This window comes from Lepisma saccharinum, chromosome 19 (assembly GCF_977018435.1).
Source record: "Lepisma saccharinum chromosome 19, izLepSacc3.1, whole genome shotgun sequence".
NCBI classification, from domain to species: Eukaryota; Metazoa; Arthropoda; class Insecta; order Zygentoma; family Lepismatidae; genus Lepisma; species Lepisma saccharinum.
In genome coordinates, this window is record NC_139247.1 from 32,726,828 (window position 1) to 32,749,657 (window position 22,830).

The window sequence follows — 22,830 nt, forward strand, 5'->3', positions numbered from 1 at the left end:
CATCAGAAGCAACGATTTTGTGGCACATGGATGGAATTCGCTTCTGGTTTCTGTTCAAGACAGTCACAGTAATAGTTGTATCTTTTGTTTTAAGGCCACTTTATGCACAGATGGGCTAATAGGGACTGAACATACAGTTTAAGGTGGGATCTGTACCACCATTTGCTTTAACTGGGTTTCGAACCCGAGATCTCTTGATTACAAAGCAACGATATTACCACAATACCATCGGAGACACCCTAATATATATAAATATATATATATATATATATATATATATATATATATATATATATATGCAGATATGCAGTCTTTATAACTACTAATTCTTATTAATTATGTATTTTTGTAACAAGAAATTCCCTATATTACTAAAAAAAAGGGAAAAGAACCGGAATCATTGAAATCAACATTTAGCCAATGAAAACGCGTTGAAGCATTGCCAAAACAAAATTTAGACTTAGTTTAAGCATGATCTACATTTTTATGCATATATAATTGTATAATACCATACACAACCATAGACAAAATATTTAAAAACATTACACACATTAACACAAGAACTCACCTCTGCTTCATACGGGTATTTGTCTTCTGTGTCAATTCCTTTGTTGGCTTTCACGTATTGGAAAGAATCCTCCATCGAACCCCCATTGCAACCATCGTTACCAAAACTCACAGAACAGTCAATTAAATTCTGCTCACTAAGAGACACTAACTTCTTTGTCTTCCTAAAGTGTTGACCTTCTAGAGATCCAGTCTGTAATGAAAAAAGGTAAAATATGCACAAAAAAAGCGAACAAACAGACATAGACTAAAAACATAAATTTAGGGTACTAGAAAACTGAGCAAGTAGTCTGGATTGGATGCAGGGTGTGTAGCTACAGTGTTAAAATGGGTGAATGTGTGCACCCCTACACATACGGCCTAATTTTATGTGTAATATGGGATTGATTTAGTTACTTGGAAGAAAAACCCACTCACAGTTACATCAATTAATTTCAAAGCAAGATCACAATGAAGTTAGTAGCTCCACAATTTCCTCACAATGGTGGGTAGCCACCGGTCTCATACACTAACCGAAATCTCAGGAGAAAAGTTCATACACTTCACCTCAGGAGACTCGATTCAGCGCATGTCCTGTAGACCGAGCACAAAGCCTTAGTCCGCATTGCCACAGGGTGCAATTAAAGTTGTAACAGCTAATGTTTTTGCTTAAAAATTATATTGCACGAAAAGAAAGTATGATACCTGAAGACCATTAGCCTAACCTATTCAAAATCTATAAATATTATCATCATAAAACAAAACTGGCTCAACTTATTCATGGGATTCATTATGCTAAGAGCACTAACCCCAACCCACTGTCAATAACTTACAGGTGAATTATTTTTCATATTAAAATACAACTTGACAAAACATGCAAAGAACGCAATTACTACAAAATTTCATAACAGTACCAAACACAACACATTTTGCAGGTGGCAGCACAAGTCTAGTCTGCAGGCACCAACAAATTGCTGCTTACTGTAAAGCACATATATGGTAACATATCAGAAAGAATAATCATTCTGCATTTAGGCAAATAGAAAATTCATATGAGAGAACCATGACAAAATTCAAACTAAGATGTTACACTTAATATAGATATGAATGAAAATTACAATAATGAAGCAGAGAGTGAGTAATGCGTGTTAAATAATTCAAGTCCTGGCTGAGCCTGCATTTTTTTCTGAAATTTCTATGCATTCCATCTACCGTGTGAACCAAACCATAAGGTAGTAGAAGAAAATAGATAAAGATAAATGAAACACCTTCAATAATCTTCCAACTAGGCAGGCTGCATGGAAATGTACAACGAACAACATGAGGAAGTGTGACATCAAAAAACACTGGAAATTTTACGTGACTTCTACATGAATTAATTCTCACCGCACTGAACGACCAGCATGATCCACATTCGCCTTGGTCTTTGACAGGTGTCACTGCTCCCTTCTGTCTCCAGTCTATGGACGGAGGCAAATCACCTACATGGGCAGGGCTCATGAATGTGGCTCCCTTCACATGTGTCATATTTTCATTATTTGTCTGCCTAAACCCATTCACTGTGCTAGCAAATTCGTGCAGTAACTGAAATTAGAGAGACATGAGAGACGAAATGAAATCATGTAAAATTTACTAAACTGCAAAGCTACAATGTTAAATGGTTGCAAGAATATATAATCTATGGTCTGATTCAATAACTACCAGTGTTCTGAGAATTGGATTTTAAAAATAACAGTCACAGTTACTCATTTTAAAGAGTAACTCACTTATAGTCTCTGGTACTTGAAAAGTAACTGCTGGAATTTATTTGAAACACAATCAATTGTAATGAATTAAATTTAAATACTGAATGTTTAAATGAATCTCAGAACCCCTTGATTGTACGGCAACAGTGTTACCACTATGTCTATGTCATCAGGGATGACCTTAAAAGCCAACTGATATGGCATAATGTGCATGTGATTTTAGCACGTAATGTCAGTATGTGATCTAGCTTCATGCATAGTACATTTAAATGAGTAAAATATTGATAAATAAGTAAAATATTGATTTTTTGCGTAGGTAGTACCAGAAAGCTACTCAAAAAGTAAACATAGATCAATAAATTTTATTCTCTTAAATATATACCTATGCTCGGTGTCCATAAAGTCTCTCCCCATCCTGGGTATTGTAAGAACGACTGTAAATAGGAAGAAATGTCGAAACACGCTGGGGTACGCTGGGTTGACTCATTTTTTTTCAAATAGCAAGGGGGAGGGGGGTCGAAGAATATGTCGTTTGAAAAGTCTTATCACAACAACAATAATACAGCAAATCCGGGGTCTCTACGTAGCTCCAAATGACAATGGCGTGAAATCAAATGTGGAACATAACCAACATTGGACAGGACTTCAACTCCTACAGTAGTAATACTAGACAGCAGTGGGAGCTGGAAAAATGTTCCTACACTGTAGTATGATTCGGAGATATCCTAGCAGTGTCTACAAATACGTACACCCTCCATCACCCCCAAAGAGATGGCAAGTATCCGTATACACAACCGCAAATCTTCGCGCCCCCTGAGATTGCTACCAGGAGAACAAGGACCGACATGCACAATCGCAACTCAAGTCAAATGGTGAAGGAGGCACGTAGTTACATGTACAATATCAACTGAAGGCAAATGGGGGGGGGGGGGGTACAAGATGTTACAACATGTACACAACTACTGTAAAAGTCAAATTGAGCTTAACTACTATTTACAGAAGATGTTCGAAATACGCCCCATTCACTTCTTGGCAGTAGAACAGAAGAGTATGAAATGCACGTCGCAATTTGCTGAACGTGTCTGCTGAAATGTCTCTACAGGCTGCTATTATTCTTTGCTGCAGATCAGCAAGACTACTAGGTTCTGTTTGGTACACAACAGATTTAAGGTGTCCCCAAAGGAAAAAAATTGTTCGGAGACAAATCAGGCGATCTCACAGACTATTCGATGGTACCACGACGGCTTATCCACCTATTGGGATAATGTTTAAGTTCAAGTACTCACATACGTCCGGGCTGTAGTGTGCAGGACATCCATCTGGCTGAAAAACAATATTGTCCTCATCAAATTCAGGCACACCGTTGACATCGACTGAGTTTTCTACAAGGTCCGTTACCAAGGGATCCACTGTGTCACGTAGAATTTGCCGGTACAGATTACCGTTTAAATTACCATTAACAAAAGGGGGCGTCAAATTATGTGGTTTCCTAAAATACCTACCTACACATTAACTTCCCAGGTCTTTGCGTATAGCTTTCCCTCACAACATGGGGATTAACCAGGGAGTCGTAACGTAACGAAATGGAACGGTATTTTCAATTACGGTTTCCGTTACGTTACAACCAGAAACAGAATAACTTTTTTCGTGAACAGAAACGTTACCTCAGGTATATGAACATTACGTTACAGGTGTGCATAACGGTACCGAACCATAACTGATCTCTAAAGGAGTAGGTCTTCACGTGACACTTTAACGTTACATCCATTGCCGGCACCCAGTAACGTTACAGGGTAAGAAAGAGGTTCGTCACGTATTGACTAGTAACTTTAGTGTGTGTGGAAAGTGATAGTAACGTTACAATTAACCAGTAACTTAATTGAGGTCACGGTTGTAAAAACGTTACACTCCTTTTCTCAAAGCAACAACGTTATTTATAGCTGGTATGATACAGACGTTCCGATGTGCAATACCGTGTCCGATGCCGTGTTCCGGAGAGAATAACATAGGTCTCTCGTATAATTGTGCTCGTTACTTTTGTAACGTTACAGTTCTTTTCCTCCACAAAAGTCTGTTTCGAAAAAGTGATACACATATCCGTTACGAATAGCAAATACCGTTATCGAAGGCGTTTTCGAAGAAGCCTCATAATTATGATCGGCAGCATACTAACATTACAGTACTTTGACCCCTTGAAAGTCACTAAGTTATAATACGTATTTTCGTTTTGGATGTCAGTGAAAAAATTAAATTGTAAAACAAAACGTTTGAAAACATCCGTAAACAAGATTCGGCGTGACAAAAGTTCTGGTTATTGGAATTTACTTATTAACTATGTATTTATCACAAATATATTTCTTTTCTGCATACTTAATCGCTTTATGTGAATTTGTTCTAATTTGATTATTTATGCAAGATGAATTTTAACATGTACGTTCACTTTATACGATAGCAAAGCAAACGTTTGTTGAGGGAAAACGTTTATATCTATCTATCTCATCTCTCTCTCTCTCTCTCTCTCTCTCTCTCTCTCTCTCTCTCTCTCTCTCTCTCTCTCTCTGTTTACATGTGTTACATCATTTTTTTTTAAAAAAAAATACAGTTGTTTGGCGATGAGAATGATTCGTGCTTAGATTAAGTTGCTGAAGGACGAAACATAAAGGACCAACCATGGTCGAGCCAAAAAATCATCCGTGCCAATCGTTCGTCCACCTAAGCGAGAGGCAAGCTTTCTCCTATCGGAAGACCAAAAATAATTGCTTGTTGCGCGACCTTGAGAAGGCGAACCGAACTGATAGCAGCAGCACCACGCAAAATCGGAAAATCTGAATCCTGAAACTTTGTACACGTGACTTTCGATCACGAAGCATCCGAGTAGACAACGCCTTGGGGCGATATGAAAGGCACTTTTGGCAAGTAGAAAATGCGTAGAAACGAAATGTTAGATGGAATTGTTGTACGAAACAAACGAAACCGCGTTTGTGCAACTGGTCTGTAGCTAGACAGGGCCATTGGACTCTCAAGAAGGCAAGAATTGTATGGAAAGTGATTCTTAAAACTAAGCGAATAAAATGACAGTATATTTTATCATTTACAAGGGCCCTCATCCGCTTACAATTTTGAAAATTACTTTCAGTAATTCTTGTCTTCTTGGACAGGAGGTGCATTAAACTTTTTGGTGTAGAAACAGACAGAATGCCCGCCTACCTACCACGTTCGAAAGAAGGTCATAGACAGACAAGAAAGTAATTTTCAAGAACGCAAGAACGGCAGTCGACATGGATATTGAGCAACGTGTGACTGAGAAATACAATCGGAACAAAGGACAAGATTATTCAAGAAACAGTAATTTTATAAAACTTCCTATAATTAACTCAAACTCAGTTCATCCTTTTATCCTCTTTTGTTTGTTATACTTTTGTATTATTCATGTTTTATATCGCTTTTCTGCCACTTGTAGATAATCGCGACTATGAAGATGAATGATGATCATATTAAATCTATGAAGGGATGTTATAAAAAAAAACAGCCATGCCCAGATGTCTACTCGAACTTGAAATGTTTGGTACGTACCGAGTGTATGAATGGATTACTAAACGACTTCGGCCTTCGAGGCTACGGTTTCAGTTGCAACATGCAGTATAATTACGTTTCTACTACTCTGAATTGACCAAAGCATGTGGTATGTATCCTTCATTTTACTTAAAAAGCCCCCTTTATACATGAGATACTACAAATAGTTTCAGGCATACCCTTGAATTCTGATTGCCTGGCACTTTTTTTTTTTAACTAAGTAATGAAGTGACGTTTATATTCATATTAGGCCTACGACTAGCTCGAACTAAAAACTCTTGTGAAATACTGTGTATATGTTATCCTTGTGAAGTGAGGAACTTCATATTTTGCTAAGAAAATATGTATGAAAAATTATATTTGTAGCTACTACTTGAAGAATTCAAATTATTATTATGATGGAATTTCAACTTACGTACAATCTGCATATAATGTGTTATCGGAGAGGAGTTTTTGTCTCGCAGTCAATTTATTTTTAGTTGAGGAACTCGAGAGTAAGCTGGAAATATATAATGACCCACGTTGTGGTGTGCTGTTCGATTAATCAGAATTGGAGTGAGAGAAATCTGTAGTTAAGTTCATTCAACACGTCAATTTGTAACTGTGAATGCAAGTTTTCTTTGATTTAGCAGGAAATCAGTCTGCTATTGTTGTAAGTAATAAATGGAAATATATATATTTTCCGCTCGAGTAGGAATCCGCAGCCGTTATCCAATCAATCAGTTTCTCTGTGTGAAACTTCTGTCTAGGAAAGCTACATACAATTTGCTTTTAATAACAGCAGCTTCAAAATAACCTATCCATTCTTGTCATGCCAAGTAATGTTTGATTTTGATTTGTTATATTTAAATTTGGTTTTATGCCAGTTTTGGCTAATCGCGAAGACGAGGATGGGTGATGAAATGGCAAAATTGATGAAAGGACATCACAAAGAAAATAATGCACAGGCTGTGATCCGAACTCGGAACCTGTGGCGTCGTATTGCACTGTGCTAACCACTCCGCCACGGAGCTCTGCAAAATAATGTTTGACCATACATTGTTCATGAAATAAAAACATAACATATACAGTGGCTCACATTAGTAATCAAATACGTAGCATCTTGCTGCATTCCTTCACAATATTTGAAAATTAACAACATGTACATAAATATAAACGATGGTGAAATATTTATACGCATTTCTTAAAGTTATATGTAACTTTTTTTAAAAAAATTTGGGTGCGTCAGCACTTAGGCTATTTTGCACCCGCCACGTTATACGGGGTGCAAGCCCCTTACCATAACAAATAACATAACTGTAATGTCGCATAACTGAAATATTAAAATATTCTGACTTAGGTTAAAAGCTGAGGCTGTAAAGAGGCACTCAGCGCATATGACAGAAAGCAGGAGAACACACAGAATTATACTGGCCATAGGGCCAGTCGCCAGAGTCTCGTTAGTCTGGAAAGAGCAGTCCAGGGCGTACTACGTGGAATGAAGTTGAGGATTGGATGTAATACGTGGAAGGTCACCCCTTACACCCCTATTACGTTTAAATATTTGAAAATAGTTATTTATGTTTGGATGTGAAAAAAGAGATCACTTTAATATTCAGACAAATCGTGAAAGCCTTCTGTTTCTGTTAAGCTACGTTTCCATTCTGACAAGTTCCAGACCCATGACGCGCAACATGTGCAGGCGCATGTTGCGCGTCATTCAGTGCACTGTTTCCAATTCAAAACTACTTCTGCAAAATACGCCTACAACAGCACCGGAGTGCAGGACTTGAGTGTAGCGTTGTTCCATTGTGCTTTAGAGTAGTCAGTGTTTCTTCTCTTGTATTGTAATAATTTGGTAGTGATTTAACTTGTGTAAAGATGAACAATACAACTATGGCGGGTTTTGTGGTTATGGCAGGCGCGTACCATGAACTTGTAAAAATAAGAGGCGAAAACGACCTAGATGGTGGATTAGAAGTTTTCTAGCGAAAAGAAATTCGGAAGGAGCATATAACTCGTTGATGAGAGACTTACGTCTTCAAAGTGGATACGAAAACTTTGTAAGAATGACTGTAAGTGATTTTGCATTGTTATTAAATCTTGTTGGACCACAGATTGTAGTCGCGTCGTCTGTTTCTACTCTAGTGCGCATGCCCCAGGAACTTGCTGCAGGCTGTTTCCATTGTCCGCGGCGCATGTTGTGCGTCTTAATTGTTGGGGCAATTTTGTCCCCGGCACTTGCGCCGCGGCATGTTGCAGACAATTTCCATTTCAACAAATGCTTGGCACATGCAGCGTCGCATGCCGCGCGTCATGTTGCGCGGCAAATTTGTGGTAATAGAAACGAGGCTTTACATCGTTTTTTTTTACTGGTCAACTACAGTGCGGGGAAGGAACAATTGATGCTACTTCCTGACTACATTTGTTACCAGTAGCTGCATTGCTCCCTGACTGAAGTACGAGAAAAATGGGTAACAAAAACAAAAATACAACATTTGACGAATGGCAGCTATTTATTTTTACCGTACCTAACCAAAGGGTACAGGGAAATTGAAAATGTTAAGTAGTATATGTAAGCGTACCGTGGGTGATGCAATAAAACGTAATGACAAGCAAAATGAGGTAGATTCCGTATCTCAGAAAATTCAACCAAGAGAAATAGGAGACTGAAATGAAGGAGCTTCAGTATAAAAAATCAAGACCCTTTCCTCATCCCGACCCCCTTTCCAAACCAAGAGCTCCGAAAGCAGCTGTGCAACTTGGAGTAGGCATTGGGACTGCTGTACGGTTCAGTAGCGTTTCGTCCGAAAGCGAAATTTCTAGAAAAATGCTACAGTTCGTCTGCGACGGTTTAATGAGTTGCGTTTTGTTCGATCCTGGCTGATGATGAGTCACACCTTGACTAACCACTGGCAGCGATGGAATTGGTGACTAGTATACCTCGGTTTACAACTTTTAAAACTACATTGCATAGACAGCGGAGTGCAGACTCAAGACAAATTGTCGAGAGAGAGGTCCCGGGTTCGATACCCGGTGGACGCACAAGTGGTTCGGATCCCACTTTAAACTGTAGGTCCAATCCCTATTAGCCTTAATGTGCATAAAGTGGACTTAAAACAACAAATCAAATCAAAACAAATCGTCGAGAGGAAGTGAACTTGGATCTAGAAATTTTAGTCATGGCTGATGGCAACACTTTCTTACTATCTGTCAACTACGAAGGTGAGATTTGCAATTTCCAGAGGGAAAGAAATATTAAAACAAAAAAATATATATTTTCTTCGATGGAGCATTTAAGAGTGTTAGCAAGAGTTTGCTTCATTAAACACTATTAGGATGGTAGCCCTCGGACGAAACGCTACTTGGTCAGGTAACCGTAAGTTGCCTGTTCCTGGAATTCGGACGCGAAACGCTGCGCCAGGTGCTGTACACCTGGCGGTTCAGAAAGCGAAGATGAGCATGAGCGACGAATGCTGAAACTGACGAAGGGACACTCACAGAGAACACTCATGTGCAGATCGGGATTCGAAACCGGGACCCCTGGCGTCGTAGTGCGCTGTGCTAACCACTCTGCCACGTAATATTTTTTATTTACTCATTTATAGCTACTTCCTTTTAAACTAACTAACTAACTCTCTAGCTTTCTTAAACCCGAAGGTTCATGGCTGCAGCAACACAGGCCTTCCATCTGTCCCTATATTGAGCAAGATCTATATACTCTTTTCCATCCCTACCGATTTCCTTTAGGTCCATGTCAACGTTGTCCCTCCATCTTCGTCTTGGCCTTCCTACAGGTCTCCTACCATCAGGTTTCCCAACAAGAATCCTGTAAACTCCTCTTTCCTCTCCCATTCGTGCCACATGGCCTGCCCACCTAAGTCTTCTTGATTTAATTATTCTAACAACATCTGGACATGAATACAAATTATGTAGTTCTAAATTATGTAACCTTCTCCACTCACCTGTCTCCTCATCCCTTTTAGGTCCAAATATTTTCCTAAGAACCTTATTTTCAAATACTCTCAATTTATGTTCCTCTTTCAATGTAAGGGACCAAGTTTCACACCCATTTAATACGAGCACTACATACAAAATTACTGTTTTGTATATTTTAACTTTTAGTTTCTTAGTTATTAAACTAGAAGACAAAAGTTTATGAAGAGAGAAGTAACTTGCATTTCCTGAATTAAGCCTACTCTTTATTTCCTCTTTAATATAATTTTCATTGGTTAATATTACTCCTAAGTATTTGAATTTGGAAACTGGTTCAAACGAGTTGTTATCAATAATTATATTTTGATTATTACCTAACACTTGGTTTCGGCCTGTAAGCATATATTTAGTTTTCTCTTTGTTAACTTCCAAACCTATGTCTTTAGCAGTTTTGAAAAGTATTTTAGCATTATTCTTAATTGTATTTATATCATCCCCTAATAAGTCTACATCATCTGCATATGCTAACAACTGAGTCACACCATTTAATTTTAGTCCTTCGTTAGTTTCTGTTACCTTCCTGACAGCATATTCTAAGGCAAAATTAAAGAGCAATGGATATAATGCATCTCCTTGTTTTAACCCATCATGAATTGTAAATTTGTCAGACACATAAATACCCACACGAATTTTACTTTCTGTTTCACTGGTGCATACTTGTATCATATTAACAAGCTTCTTAGGTATTCCAAATTCGACTAATATATTATATAATTTATCTCTTTTGACCGAATCATATGCTTTTTTGAAATCAATGAATACCTGATGGACATTTTGATTATATTCCCACTTTATTCAAGTGACTTCCTTTTACCTACGCTAAAAAAAGAAATTTTAAAAAATGAATATTAGTCTTTTTTTCAACATGTCCATTGAGAATGTAAATGATCTGTCCCTTTTTTATTTTGTCAGGAAACCTTTAAAGTTTGACATTATAGTTCTTGGACTTTTGTCGCCATTGCACTGAAAGTTTACATCATTGCAAAGGTTGATATATCTATCTACCAGATAGAACACTGGAATTGAATGAGATTAGGTAGTTGTTCTGTAATGGAGATAACACAATTCCATTATAACTTTGTCATTCGGTAAAATAATCGATTACTTTGATTTCACTATTATTCAAAATGTATCTATCTGTTAAAAGCAAAAGTAAGAACCGAAGTCCTCCATACCAGCAACACTACTACTTCTAAGCAGCTCCCACAATTGACTGAGGTTAGAATGAAAGTTTGTCTTGTTTTAACCTTTTGACGCCCAAGACCTTTTTCACAAGTAAGCCTCTGGGTACCGAGCCGATTTTGAGCAAAATGCAGAGTTTCAATTAAATAAGTGTAGATCGGAAGCTAATTGTCCTAGAGAGATGAGTGATATACCGTTGTACGCGGAATGAACCAGAGATTCAGACTATATGAAATTTTTGCAAATATGTGGCGAGGGGGAGGGGGCTAACTCTCAAAATTCCAAAATTTCGGGATAAAAATTGTGTTCCCCCACCCTCCCCTCAAGCATGTTCATGCAATAATTAACATATATTATTATAGCTAAAATGCAATTGCGCGATATATATAATTTTTGGTTGACTTTCCTTTTCCAGGTGGTTCGTGCCCTTGCCTTTTTTTCGGACATTCATGCAAAGGTTCTATTTTTATTTCGCGTCTACCACTTTCGGTTAATCGCGATGATAAAGGATGTGATAGGTGATGGAAGTGGTATAAAGACAAATGACCCATCCATATTTTCTAATCCGACATTAGACTTCGCAGTGTATTACGCTAACTAATTTGCCACGGGATCGGCTTCTTCGTGTTTGTCTACTCATCAAATGATTGATTAGTTATTCAAACTATATAGGTAGGAAAGCTATATAACATAACGAAACAGAAAAAAAATCCACTTGACGTCTTCTAGTACTATCATCAGCCTACAATTTCATGCTCTCAAATCCACACAGAAAACTTCTTGTGGCATTAGTTTTACGGAATGGCCTTGGGGAATAAAGATCGCCCATTTCCTGGTTCAGCTCGAAACAATTCAGGTGCCTTATCGAAGCTGCTGTTGAGCACGCAGGGTTTCTAACCTACTTCGCCGTAATTCAGTTGTTGTATGTATTGTAGAGCCAACCGCAGATTAAATAGGAGGAAAAATACTTTTTCCGACGGAAAATAAGTTGGCAATGCTACGAACACTGAGGCATTCTTGATAAGACGCCTGAGGAGGGTCGAGAAAACTTTCCTGAAAAAGCGCAACCCCAGTATCGAAGGTCATGCTACACGTGGATTGGCAACTTTCGGGAGCATGCTGTCTGTCTACACAATTCTACCCAAATACCTGTTTGAAAATGAATCTTCTGCTCGCATTTTATTTTTCAAATGTAGTTCTGACATTGTAGTCATTTTGCAATTATTTTTATTTGTTCTTATTTTGCTTTGCTTTTGTCACTTTTATAATTAATCGAAACTATGAAGATGGATGATAAATAGATGAAATTGATGAAGAGACACCTAAAAAAGATATTTACAGACCAGGACTCGAACCCGGGACCTAAAGTGGATAGGTTGGGGGGGGGGGGAGACCGTCAATAACTCCCGGTCACGAACTGGCTTATAATGTTTGTAATTTCTCAGGAGTATTTTTTGTTCTGTTCATGCATAATGCCTGCTTTCGGAAACTTAATTTATAAGTGACACACTTCGTTCGGTGGGGACAAGCCACGAATTGTTTGAGAGGAGGGACAAATCTCGTTCATATACTAGATACAATCATGGACTATACTTGAAATGGCCTCCCCGATGGCGCAGTGGTTGCGTCGTCGCCTAGTAATCAAGGGGTCCCGGGTTCGATACCCGGTGGAGGCACAAGTGGTTCGGATTCCACTTCAAACTGAAGGTTCAGTCCCGATTGGCCTTACTGTGCATAAAGTGGACTCAAAACACCAAATCAATCAATCATATACTTGAAAAATGACGTGCTAAACACTACTTTCGGAGATCAGATGGACATGGCAATTTTGATATACAAGATGCACTTTTTCTACTTAGATTGTTTATGTCCAAATTGTATCCTAATAGATAATCTCGCAACAACGCAAAATGTTTAAATTGACTCGAATTCACAATGACTCATATACAGTGTGTTTATAAATGAACGGTGCGGCTTCAAAAATTAATAATAAATCTATTTATTACCTTACACGGACAAAACTTACACCGTAATCAGCAGCAACTGTCCAAGTTTATATAACTTTTTTTAAAATTGGTATAAAGATAGAAATCGAGAGGGGGCAATTGCCCCTCTGTGCCCCCTTGCAGGTGCTCTTGCCGTCTGGAAGAAATAGTGCACGAAAGACGTGAAAACTAAATCCATCTTGAGTATCCTTTTGTCTTGCTACTCTTAGATTCTGCAACCTTTCTTTCTATAGTCCAATGTTTGCCTTCCTTACCTCCTAGAATTGATTTCTGTACAAGTTTGAGGGCTAATCTACCCTGCCCCCTGTGGTTGTGCCACAACACCTTCTTCCGCCGTTGTTCCTTTGTGAACTTTCATCGGCTTCAAAATACTTCATTTTCTTCAAGAGCATAATATCGTTTAATAACCGGCGATATGATTCCTCTACCCTAAATTTCTGGAATAAAGTATAATAATATAAGGGCATGGAAATCTGGAAGGGGGGCGAGGATGGCCACCTCTCCCCTTTAGAAAACGAATGTCAGCTAAAAGTATATATTTCACACGTATAATTTGATTTGTCATACTAATTTACATTAATTATTATAATGGGGATGCAGGAATGCGATAATTTCGAATTCAAGTGGTGTTTCTTGAGGGGGCAACACTATTATCGGGTTAATATGCAATTGCATATGGCATATTTCTCTGATGTCCATGACGAGGGGGGCATTTTACCCCTCCCCTTGCACCCCGTGCGCACGCCTATTGCTACTCCTTTCTACACTAGTTGGAAGCTTTATTCAGTTTCGAGCCAAAAATGTAATTTAATATCAAATCAGGGTTGTTAAACGTCCACGAACCCATAAATTCTAATGGGTTCTATTGGGTTCCGCAACAAGACTGGAAACTTTTTTATCGCACAGTTTAAATTCGGTCCAAGTTGCGTATTCTTTCATTTCAATATGGAACTTAGACCGTCTTTTAAATTGATCCGGAAAGAAGGTCCCTTTGCCGTATTTCAATTGATCAGGAGAAAAGGTCCCTGGAACGATCTGAAATACATAAAAAGGCTCTTTACGGTCCAGATCCATTTATGCTTGCTAATATTCCCTGCTGAACCGGAATTGAATTGATTTAAAATTCCTGACCCTTTAACAACCCTGGTTGAAATTCATTTGTTTACAAACAACCATATTTTTCACGGCTATTTCACATTAATCCCATACGATATACTGAGTTATTTTTCGCAATGTTCCAATGAAAGGTAAGAGATTTTGGCTATTCCTTTTTCTTCCGTGATGTTAAATAGATTATATTCGTCACGCGCCTATAACGTTACTAGCTAACATTTGTGAATTGTTCTTTCCTTGTAACGTTAACATCTACCATACTGAATTTATTTACGTTCCTTATGTAGATGGTATGTACCCAACTGCATTTTGTTCCGTTCCGCTACAGTGGTTTACATTTTGTTACATTCCTATGTAACGTTAATTAACCATATTGCCTTTCACTTCATTCCGTTACGGAGGATTGCATTCATTACGTTCCTATGTATACCGTTATTTACTACCATGTTGCATTTCGTTACGTTTTTTTGTAACGCTAGTATATACCATATTGCATTTCGTTACTACGTTCCTTGTAACTTGTAACGGTAGTATATACCATATTGCATATTACGTTATGTTCCAATGTGCTCATTTCGTTCCGTTCCTTTATAACGTTAATATCTACCACAATACATTTTGTTACGTTCCTTGTAACGTCAGTCTATAACATATTGCATTTCGTTACGTTACATGGGTACCAGCAGTGGAACCATACTTTTCCTCCTACAAAATGGAACGTACCGTGTAACGCAAATTGGGTACGTTACGACTCCCTGGGATTAACATATGCCCATACTCGAACATTGTTTTTATTAACACAGCCATTTAGGAAAGAATAACTTTCGTCAGTGCAACAGATGTTGTGTAAAAATTCTCGTTGTTAGCAATCCTGTCGCACATAATTTCGCAAAACTCAATTCGTCTATCGAAATTATTATCTCCTAGGTCTTGCTTTATCTGCATTTTGTAAGGATGAAAATTGTGTAACTTTAACACCTTACTGATAGAACTCTGTGAAATGTTATTTGCTTCTTCTGTTTGTCTGAGAGGTGTTTCAGGTTTCACAGTTACGCGTCTAACTTCCAACACTGTTGCCTCATCGATGTAAGGTCATCCTGGACGTCGTCTGTCATTGACGCTTTGCGTTTCACGGAATATTTTCACAAGTACTGAAACATACTTACGGTCAATACTAGGGCGTTGGGGATACAATTCGTTAAATCGTCTAGCAGTGGCACGGTAGTTTCTGCCACATTCACCGAAAAGAAAGATAATTTCCACTTTGACTGCGCCAGAACGCACCCTTCCGGCACCATTCATTTTTCTCAACGTTGCAAACACTTTAACCACCAATACACACACACAAACATAACCACGGTAACGGAAGATACAGGGAAATCGTTAGTAGAACACAGTGTGCACGACACTTCAACTCTTCTACGTCCAGTATTTCAAAGTCACATCAAACGTTTATGCGGTCTCTTTGCTTACGAGAACACAAGCAGAATGGTCCTGTTGAATCTTCATCGCGGTAGTAACACTGATTACTTGGTCTGGTTCGATACTCCGTCTGCATTCTCCTTCAAACAAGTGAATTGGGCTTATTTCGAACATATTCTGTAAATAGTAGGTAAGCTCAATCTGACTTTTAGTGGTGTTCGTGTTGTAACATCTTGTAACCCTCCCCATTTGCCTTCAGTTGACATTGTACATGTAACTACGTGCCTCCTTCACCATTTGACTTGAGTTGCGATTGTGCATGTCGGTCCTTGTCCTCCTGGCAGCAATCTTAGGAGGCGCGATTATATGCGGTTTAGTGTACGGACGCTTGCCATCTCTTTGGTGGAGAGGGGGGTGTACGTATTTGTAGGCACTGCTAGGATATCTCCGAATCATACTACAGTGTAGGAAATTTTTTCCAGCTCCCACTGTTGTCTAGGATTACTACTGTAGGAGTTGAAGTCTTGTCCTATGTTCGTTATGTTCCACATTTGATTTCACGCCATTGTCAATTGGATCTACGTAGAGACCCCGGATTTGCTGTATTATTGTTGTTCTGATAAGACCATTCAAACAACATATTCTTCGAACCGCCCTTTCTATTTGAAAAACAATTGAGTCGACCCAGCCTATTCCCTTGTGGGGGCTCCAGGTAGCGAATGGTTGGCCTCAAGACGTTTCTCGCTGAACATCATGGAATACGTGTTTCGCCATTTCTTCCTTTTTACAGCCATTGTCACAATACCCAGGACGGTGTGAGACTTTATGGACACCCTGTATAACCAGGGGTCGAAATGGACTGGAGCAGAGTTCGGGTTCATGAATATCAGGAACCTTCCCATTCATACTTGTTATTGGAGACAAGAAAGAACAAAAACATACAACAACATGTTAACAAAAGTAAGTAGTCCGTTCATGAAAGTTCCCATTTTGAGCCCTGTATGTAACTATGATGCAAGTGAAAAAAATAAGTAAAGGACATACCATATCAGCAAATTTATTGAGCTTTAATTTAAAACTCTCAAGTCCTTGTTCGTATCTTGCATTGTGCTTAGCTATCTTCTGTCTGTTCTCCATGAAGATTTTCATTCTGAACTTTTCTTCCACATCTGTGTCATATTTTTTCCCATATGCAACCTAGAAAACAGAAATCAAAATCATACACTATGTGTTGCTTGTTTCATATGTTCCAACTGCATTGAATAATGATTAAACATTTTAAATTCACAAAACTGCACGCACTACTTAAAGTACAAAATGACTGTAAGTTAAAAACTTTCAAATCTTGTAACCAATTTTAAACAAAACAATACAGTGAAAAAGTTTAATCAAGTGCAAAACACCCAATAACCTGTAAAATTCACATTACTTGGAAATGGTACAATCTTACAAGGCTAGGGAAATATTCAGGTATCAAGTTATTAACACAGACACACATGCAAAATTGAAGCATTCCACCGAATAACGCTGTATGGCGCTTTTGGGAACGTGCTGAGTTACCAGTGGATTCATGCTGCTGCCCTGCGGCTACGGGCTACAAGCTGGCCAGTCATAAGGTAGGATGTTGCTCAAAGATTGATACTATGCTTGCATAAGGTTTTATGTTTTTTCTATGGTAGTACAGTAACATACAACAGGTTTTATCCGCTGTTCTCGCAATCACTGAAATGTGCCATATAGCGTTATTCGGTGGAATGCTTCAATTGATAATTCCATGTGTAAACCAATAACGTTACCATTAAAATGATGAAAGAAAACGCAATAGAATATCTTGAATGCTACTGAGCATCCAACAAGAACTTTAATTATTTGGTAGAAAATGCAAAAGCAAGAAGTTTTTATATTTCATCAGCAACTAACCTTGAATGCCTCCCATTCTCCTGCTACTAAATTGAAAAACCTAACTCCACAACTTAAGACTACAAGACAGCCTAAAATAGCAGCAATGAACAACTTCATCTTAATTCTTCAATGTCCTGTTGAGAAAAATACACAATCATCATTCTTATATAAATTTAATATAAATTCATTAACTGTACTTTATAGAGGCTCGCTCTGACACACTTCAGAAGTCCTTCTCAAGAGTTACCATACATTTTGAAACATTAAGGAATACAAAAACTTTGCCATTACAAGTTATATATATGTGTGGATCACACTACAATCATGCTACATGCCAATGACGAAAGGCAAAATGCTTCAACTATTCACTGTAACAATAAGGTTACGTATATTCTAAATTTACCAAATTCTTCCATGTTATCTGGTTTACCAGTATACAAATTGCCGAAAAATTTTAGGTTGTCGGACTTCTATTTTTGTTTTACTTGCATGTCTGCATTGTTGTTTTATTTCTATTATGTATAATACATGCAATAAATAAGAATTGTAGAGGTAAACCAAGTCACATTTTCAGAATATGCTACTGTATAATTGACTTGTGTTATATCATTGTACAACTTGTACAATATGACTTATTGAGCAGAAATAAATAAATGTTGGATTTAATATGAAAAGATTGAAGTTAAGAAAATTCTTATTAAAATATGCTTAACCGTCCGTCATCCGCGTCCTCATATTAGCACAAATGTCCCGCGCGCAGCACTCAGTGCCGCCCTATCAAAACCAACGGTATTTACATGAATTATTGATGCAAATCGAATTTGAATTGCACTAATATTTACTGGAAATCAGGCGAAATATATATAAACGCAAACATGTCCATTTCGGACATTTTTATTAGCTATTAAAGAGAATAAACTTAAGAAATAAGAGAAGTGTCTCAGAATTACAAGCTCAGACTCTTGAAGAAAATGCACAAAAATATTAGGCCTATTCTAAAAATAATTAAAACTTTGCCATATAATGAAGGAACTAAAAAATGAACTCACCATTCACAAAATTTTCCACGTATTTTTCAATAATTTTCAACGCATTTTTGAAAACGAATTGAAATCGTACAACTTATATGGGCTTAGAAAGAAACTATTTGTTACAAAATTTTCAGTCAAAATCTTACTGACTCGCAGAAAAAAAAAACAATGAAATGTTTGAAACAAAACTCGATAAAACTCATAAAATATTTTTCAAATTTTCAAATTTCAATATGTTTCTCCTTCCCTTATGCATGGCCGTTTTTAGAGGGAGGTTCATAGGGTTCAACCTCCCCCTCCCCGAAAGTACTGGCATGTTGGATTAATGGGAGTTCAGAAACTAAAATTTCAAAACAAATATTCGCAGTTTCGCAAAAGTACAAGAGAGACAATTCTGAAATGATCGAGCTAGAATTTTCAAACGTTCTGAATTCTGAAATTTGAGCGAAACGGGTTTAATTCTCAGAATCGCAGCCCACCCGCGACCCCTTCATTTTCACTTCTGTTGTACTCTTTCCAGTGCTCTTCTGATCCATGTATTAGACTAAAAATTCCCTTGTGACTGTCATAAAATTACCACAGTGTTCGGAAAGTTACTTTTAGAAAGGTAACTAGTTTTAGTTACAGTTACCTACGTAAAAAGTAACAGTTACAGTTACTCATTTTAAAAAGTAACTTTTACAGTTACTTTCTGATGAAAATTTCCTTCCAACCAAATTACGCAAATCGATCATTAATTGTAATAACATATTTTGTGAAGACTAACATGTATTTTACTTATGTTACTGGTGCATAATATAAGTCTTCGTATATTTGTATTTATTACAAAATGAAGTGCTCTCCTGTGCTTTGCGCGACGCCATGAAGGCTTATAGGGGGTGTGGAGTTAGGATCCCACCCACACTTTCTTGATCATGGCCGAAGGTAGGGGCCATAGCCGATTTTACCCTGAAGAGTTTCCTCCAGGTACCCACTTTATGCGATGCTGGGTGGGTGCCGGAGCCGCTTTCACAGGTGGGAAAAAATCCCGGGTCTCTCGCATGGTAGTCAGGAATTTCATCTTGGGCATCACTATTGGCTCTATTATTATGTAGAAGCAGTAGCGGTGATTGGTTCTAAAACTGAAGGGGGGCTTAAGGACAGTTTACATGTACTTGATAGACAAGCCTCGACATAAAGAGGACATAGTGAAAGGTGGAGACAGCCCTCACACTCCTTAATCGCCGCCACTGTGCAGAGGTATAAATAGCTACGCTACGTACACCTTCTTGTTCTGAGTAGTTTCGGTTCTTCGCAGCGATGAACTGGAGTGATGTTTTCAAAAAGTACCTGAGGAACGCAACGAAATTCTTACAAGCCTTGGCCCGGGTACGAACTTGGAACGTTCGAAATGTACCAACGGTTTATGTTCTTTGTATTTACAACTTAAGGTTAGGGAGGGATGGAAATATTGACCACGACGAACAGTTTACAAACTGCAAAGGGGACGTACAGTTTACAAACTGCGAAGGGAATGCACATATTTGTTGCAGAAGCTGTCAGAAGGAATTATTACAGAAAAAAATAGAACACAGCAACATGTAACGTTTCAATTTAATCTTAGTGTACATTTACTTTTTAGTGGCTCACTAGTTTCTATTTCTTGTGCTTCGGTAAATTATTTGTTTGATCAAAAGTTAATTATATTATACTATTATAATACGTTTATCTGCGTTAACATAATATCCTGTCATGGAGTCGAATCCTGGGTGAAATTGTGATTCTTTATGATTAATCGACTATTAGTTTAATCAATTCCGATCATATTCATTGTCATTATTCGCTTTAATATGCAGAAAAAGTCACAGTTGATCTCTTAAGGGAAAATTATAGAATGTTATAAATTTGTGCTAAATTTGCGACAATTGCAAGGATACGGTGGAGTGGAGGGAGGGGATACTATTGAATTGTGCAGAGATGAAGGCTCATGCACGCTGTTTTCAATCGCAGTTAGTTTCTCGAGAAAGAAGCAAACAAACTGAGGACTGAGGAAAACATGATTATGCTGTCTGCGGTCTCGGGGTCAATGTTATCAAGTTTGACCGTTTTGATATGGGAACAAATAATGCAATATTCTAAACGATTTCCGGACGAAACCAAAGTTGTACAGTAGATCCAGATATGCTAACTATGTATTTAATTCTATGGAATACGTGGCTATAAACGTTTACCTGCAACAAAGAAATCACAAACTCTATTCACTTTTGTAAAGATAGGTTGCAAGACTTAAATTTGTAATGATTAATTTATTTTAATTTTTTTGAAAGTGGGGCGGTTGTCCTGTTCTCAATTTCAGTGTGGTGTTTCTTGTTTACACATCCGCTGCTTTCCTCTCATTTAACTTGGTAAAGAAAACGTGAACAACTATTGTAAAGTAAAGGTTACAAATCGAGTAGGCAAAAATCTGTCATTTTAGATCTATCAATTTATGAGAAAACAGCAAAGGCGGAAATCCCCAAATAAAAAAATAAAAATAAAATAAACATCTATCAAAGCTTAGTTTGAGATTAAACTATCCCTAAAAATGACATTTTTGGAGGCCACTTTATGTATTATAAAGACATGCTATTCGGGACTGGATGTGCAATGTAAATTATGTGTGTGTTTCTTTGTGAGGGGGAGGGGATGACGAGGATGAATGATGATTTGACGAAATATTTTTGTTGCTATTCTGCCTCTTTAGGCGAATCGCGACGATATGGATGAATACGGATAGTTTGAAATTGACAAAGATACACTCGCAAAGATACACCCATCCCCACACCAGGACTCTAGCATGACTGTTTGAGCCGAGATCATGAATCCAAACTTGGTAAGCGGCTTTACATTGGCTGGTTCGTGGAGAGCACATCGAGTCCCATTGTCTGTTTTCTGGCTTTCGAGACGGGATCGATCAGGCCTCACTAGGTTTGAGTTACTTTAGCTATAAGTCCACTTTATTCACAGATAGGCTAATCGGGACTGGACCAACAGTTTAAAGTGGGATCCGAATCACTCCGCAATGTGACTCCATCGGGTATAGAACCTGGAACCCCTTGATTACAAGGCGACAACGTTAACACTACGCCATCGGGGAGAACTGAGGCCTCACGCAGGATCGAACTCGGGACGCTGACACCAAAGGCCAGAGCGTTAACTCTTTGGTTAAACGGGAACCCTCGTAAACTTTCCTTCTTATGATTATTTCTGTAGGCTTTGTCGTTCGGCTGTTCCACAATGAATTCGTAGCTACTAACAAATTTCCCAACACCTCTGCCTCCCTGGATCCTCTGTTTTACACTATTTTTTCTATCCAATGCAGTTTCCACGTTGATTACCGTGTTCGAATACTAACAGAAATTTATTTCTGTTAAAATGAAAATTACAGTCTTTCTGATTATTTTTTTTCACCTTGAACAATACCAAATTTTAGGGCTTGTCGACTGACCTGTTCTTTCTCCCCTTCCGACGCCCATGCATCTTACCTATTGTCTAGATGTGCTTCCTTTGCTGAGCCTAGGTGTACAAGACACTGCATACATTCTCGATTATATTTTCATCTTATATACACCTTACCCGACATGGAATCGTGCGATAACAACATTTATAGCTCCATGATTGTCTTCTGTAAATTATTTCGCTTGCTTAATACGAGGAGTGTGCAATGGCTCTTGCATTATGAAACGTTAACGCCTTCATACAACTATCATCCATCGACAATTTAATGATCGATGTACGTAATTGCAATTCGTCCTGACGCTATAATTTTTAATCACTTGCACTCATTTTTGACATGTGAAGAGTATAAACTATACAATTGAATGCACGTTTTTTTTTCATTTCACAATAATCGCTTATTAAACAGTGCAACATCATAGCAACAACTCTGTTATCATTATCGTCTTTCATGTCGCACAGTTGAGCACGTCGAGTGTTCGAGTCATGATTTATCAGCTCAATATTCCCAGTTCGAGCCTTTGGTTGTTTTTATGTTCTCACCCTCATCAATTTAATCGAATTATGATCATTCATCTTGGCTGGCCCACCATGTTATGATGATAAATAACGATCAAAACAGGGGCGGATTAAAGGCCTGCCCGGGGCACCAAACCACCTTGATTAGAGCCAAAACGTTATTTCTGATTATATAAACGTGGCTGTTTGTTTTAAAGAAGTTGGATTTGTGAAAAAAAAATTAATTGAAGTTAACATATCATTATGGAGATATTAAATAAATACTTACCACCATACATGTGTTCTTTAACAGTAAATACTTAAGGTATTTTAAAAATAAATATAATATTTTCCCACGTTAAA

At 37.9% G+C, this 22,830-nt stretch overlaps 1 protein-coding gene across 1 annotated transcript in view; it reads right to left on the reverse strand.

The window, feature by feature from the left end:
• Positions 1-22,042, reverse strand: part of LOC146002820 (procathepsin L-like) — a 28,971-nt gene extending 6,929 nt beyond the window's left edge. Inside the window, exons 1-5 of the mRNA XM_083140784.1 lie at positions 21,999-22,042; positions 17,483-17,598; positions 16,607-16,759; positions 1,933-2,130; positions 569-760 (exon numbers count right to left, since the gene is read on the reverse strand). Coding sequence (XP_082996910.1) covers positions 569-760; positions 1,933-2,130; positions 16,607-16,759; positions 17,483-17,581 — 642 coding nt within the window. The 5' untranslated portion in view covers positions 17,582-17,598; positions 21,999-22,042. The remainder of the gene's footprint in view (positions 1-568; positions 761-1,932; positions 2,131-16,606; positions 16,760-17,482; positions 17,599-21,998) is intronic.
• Between the last annotated feature and the right edge of the window lie 788 nt (positions 22,043-22,830).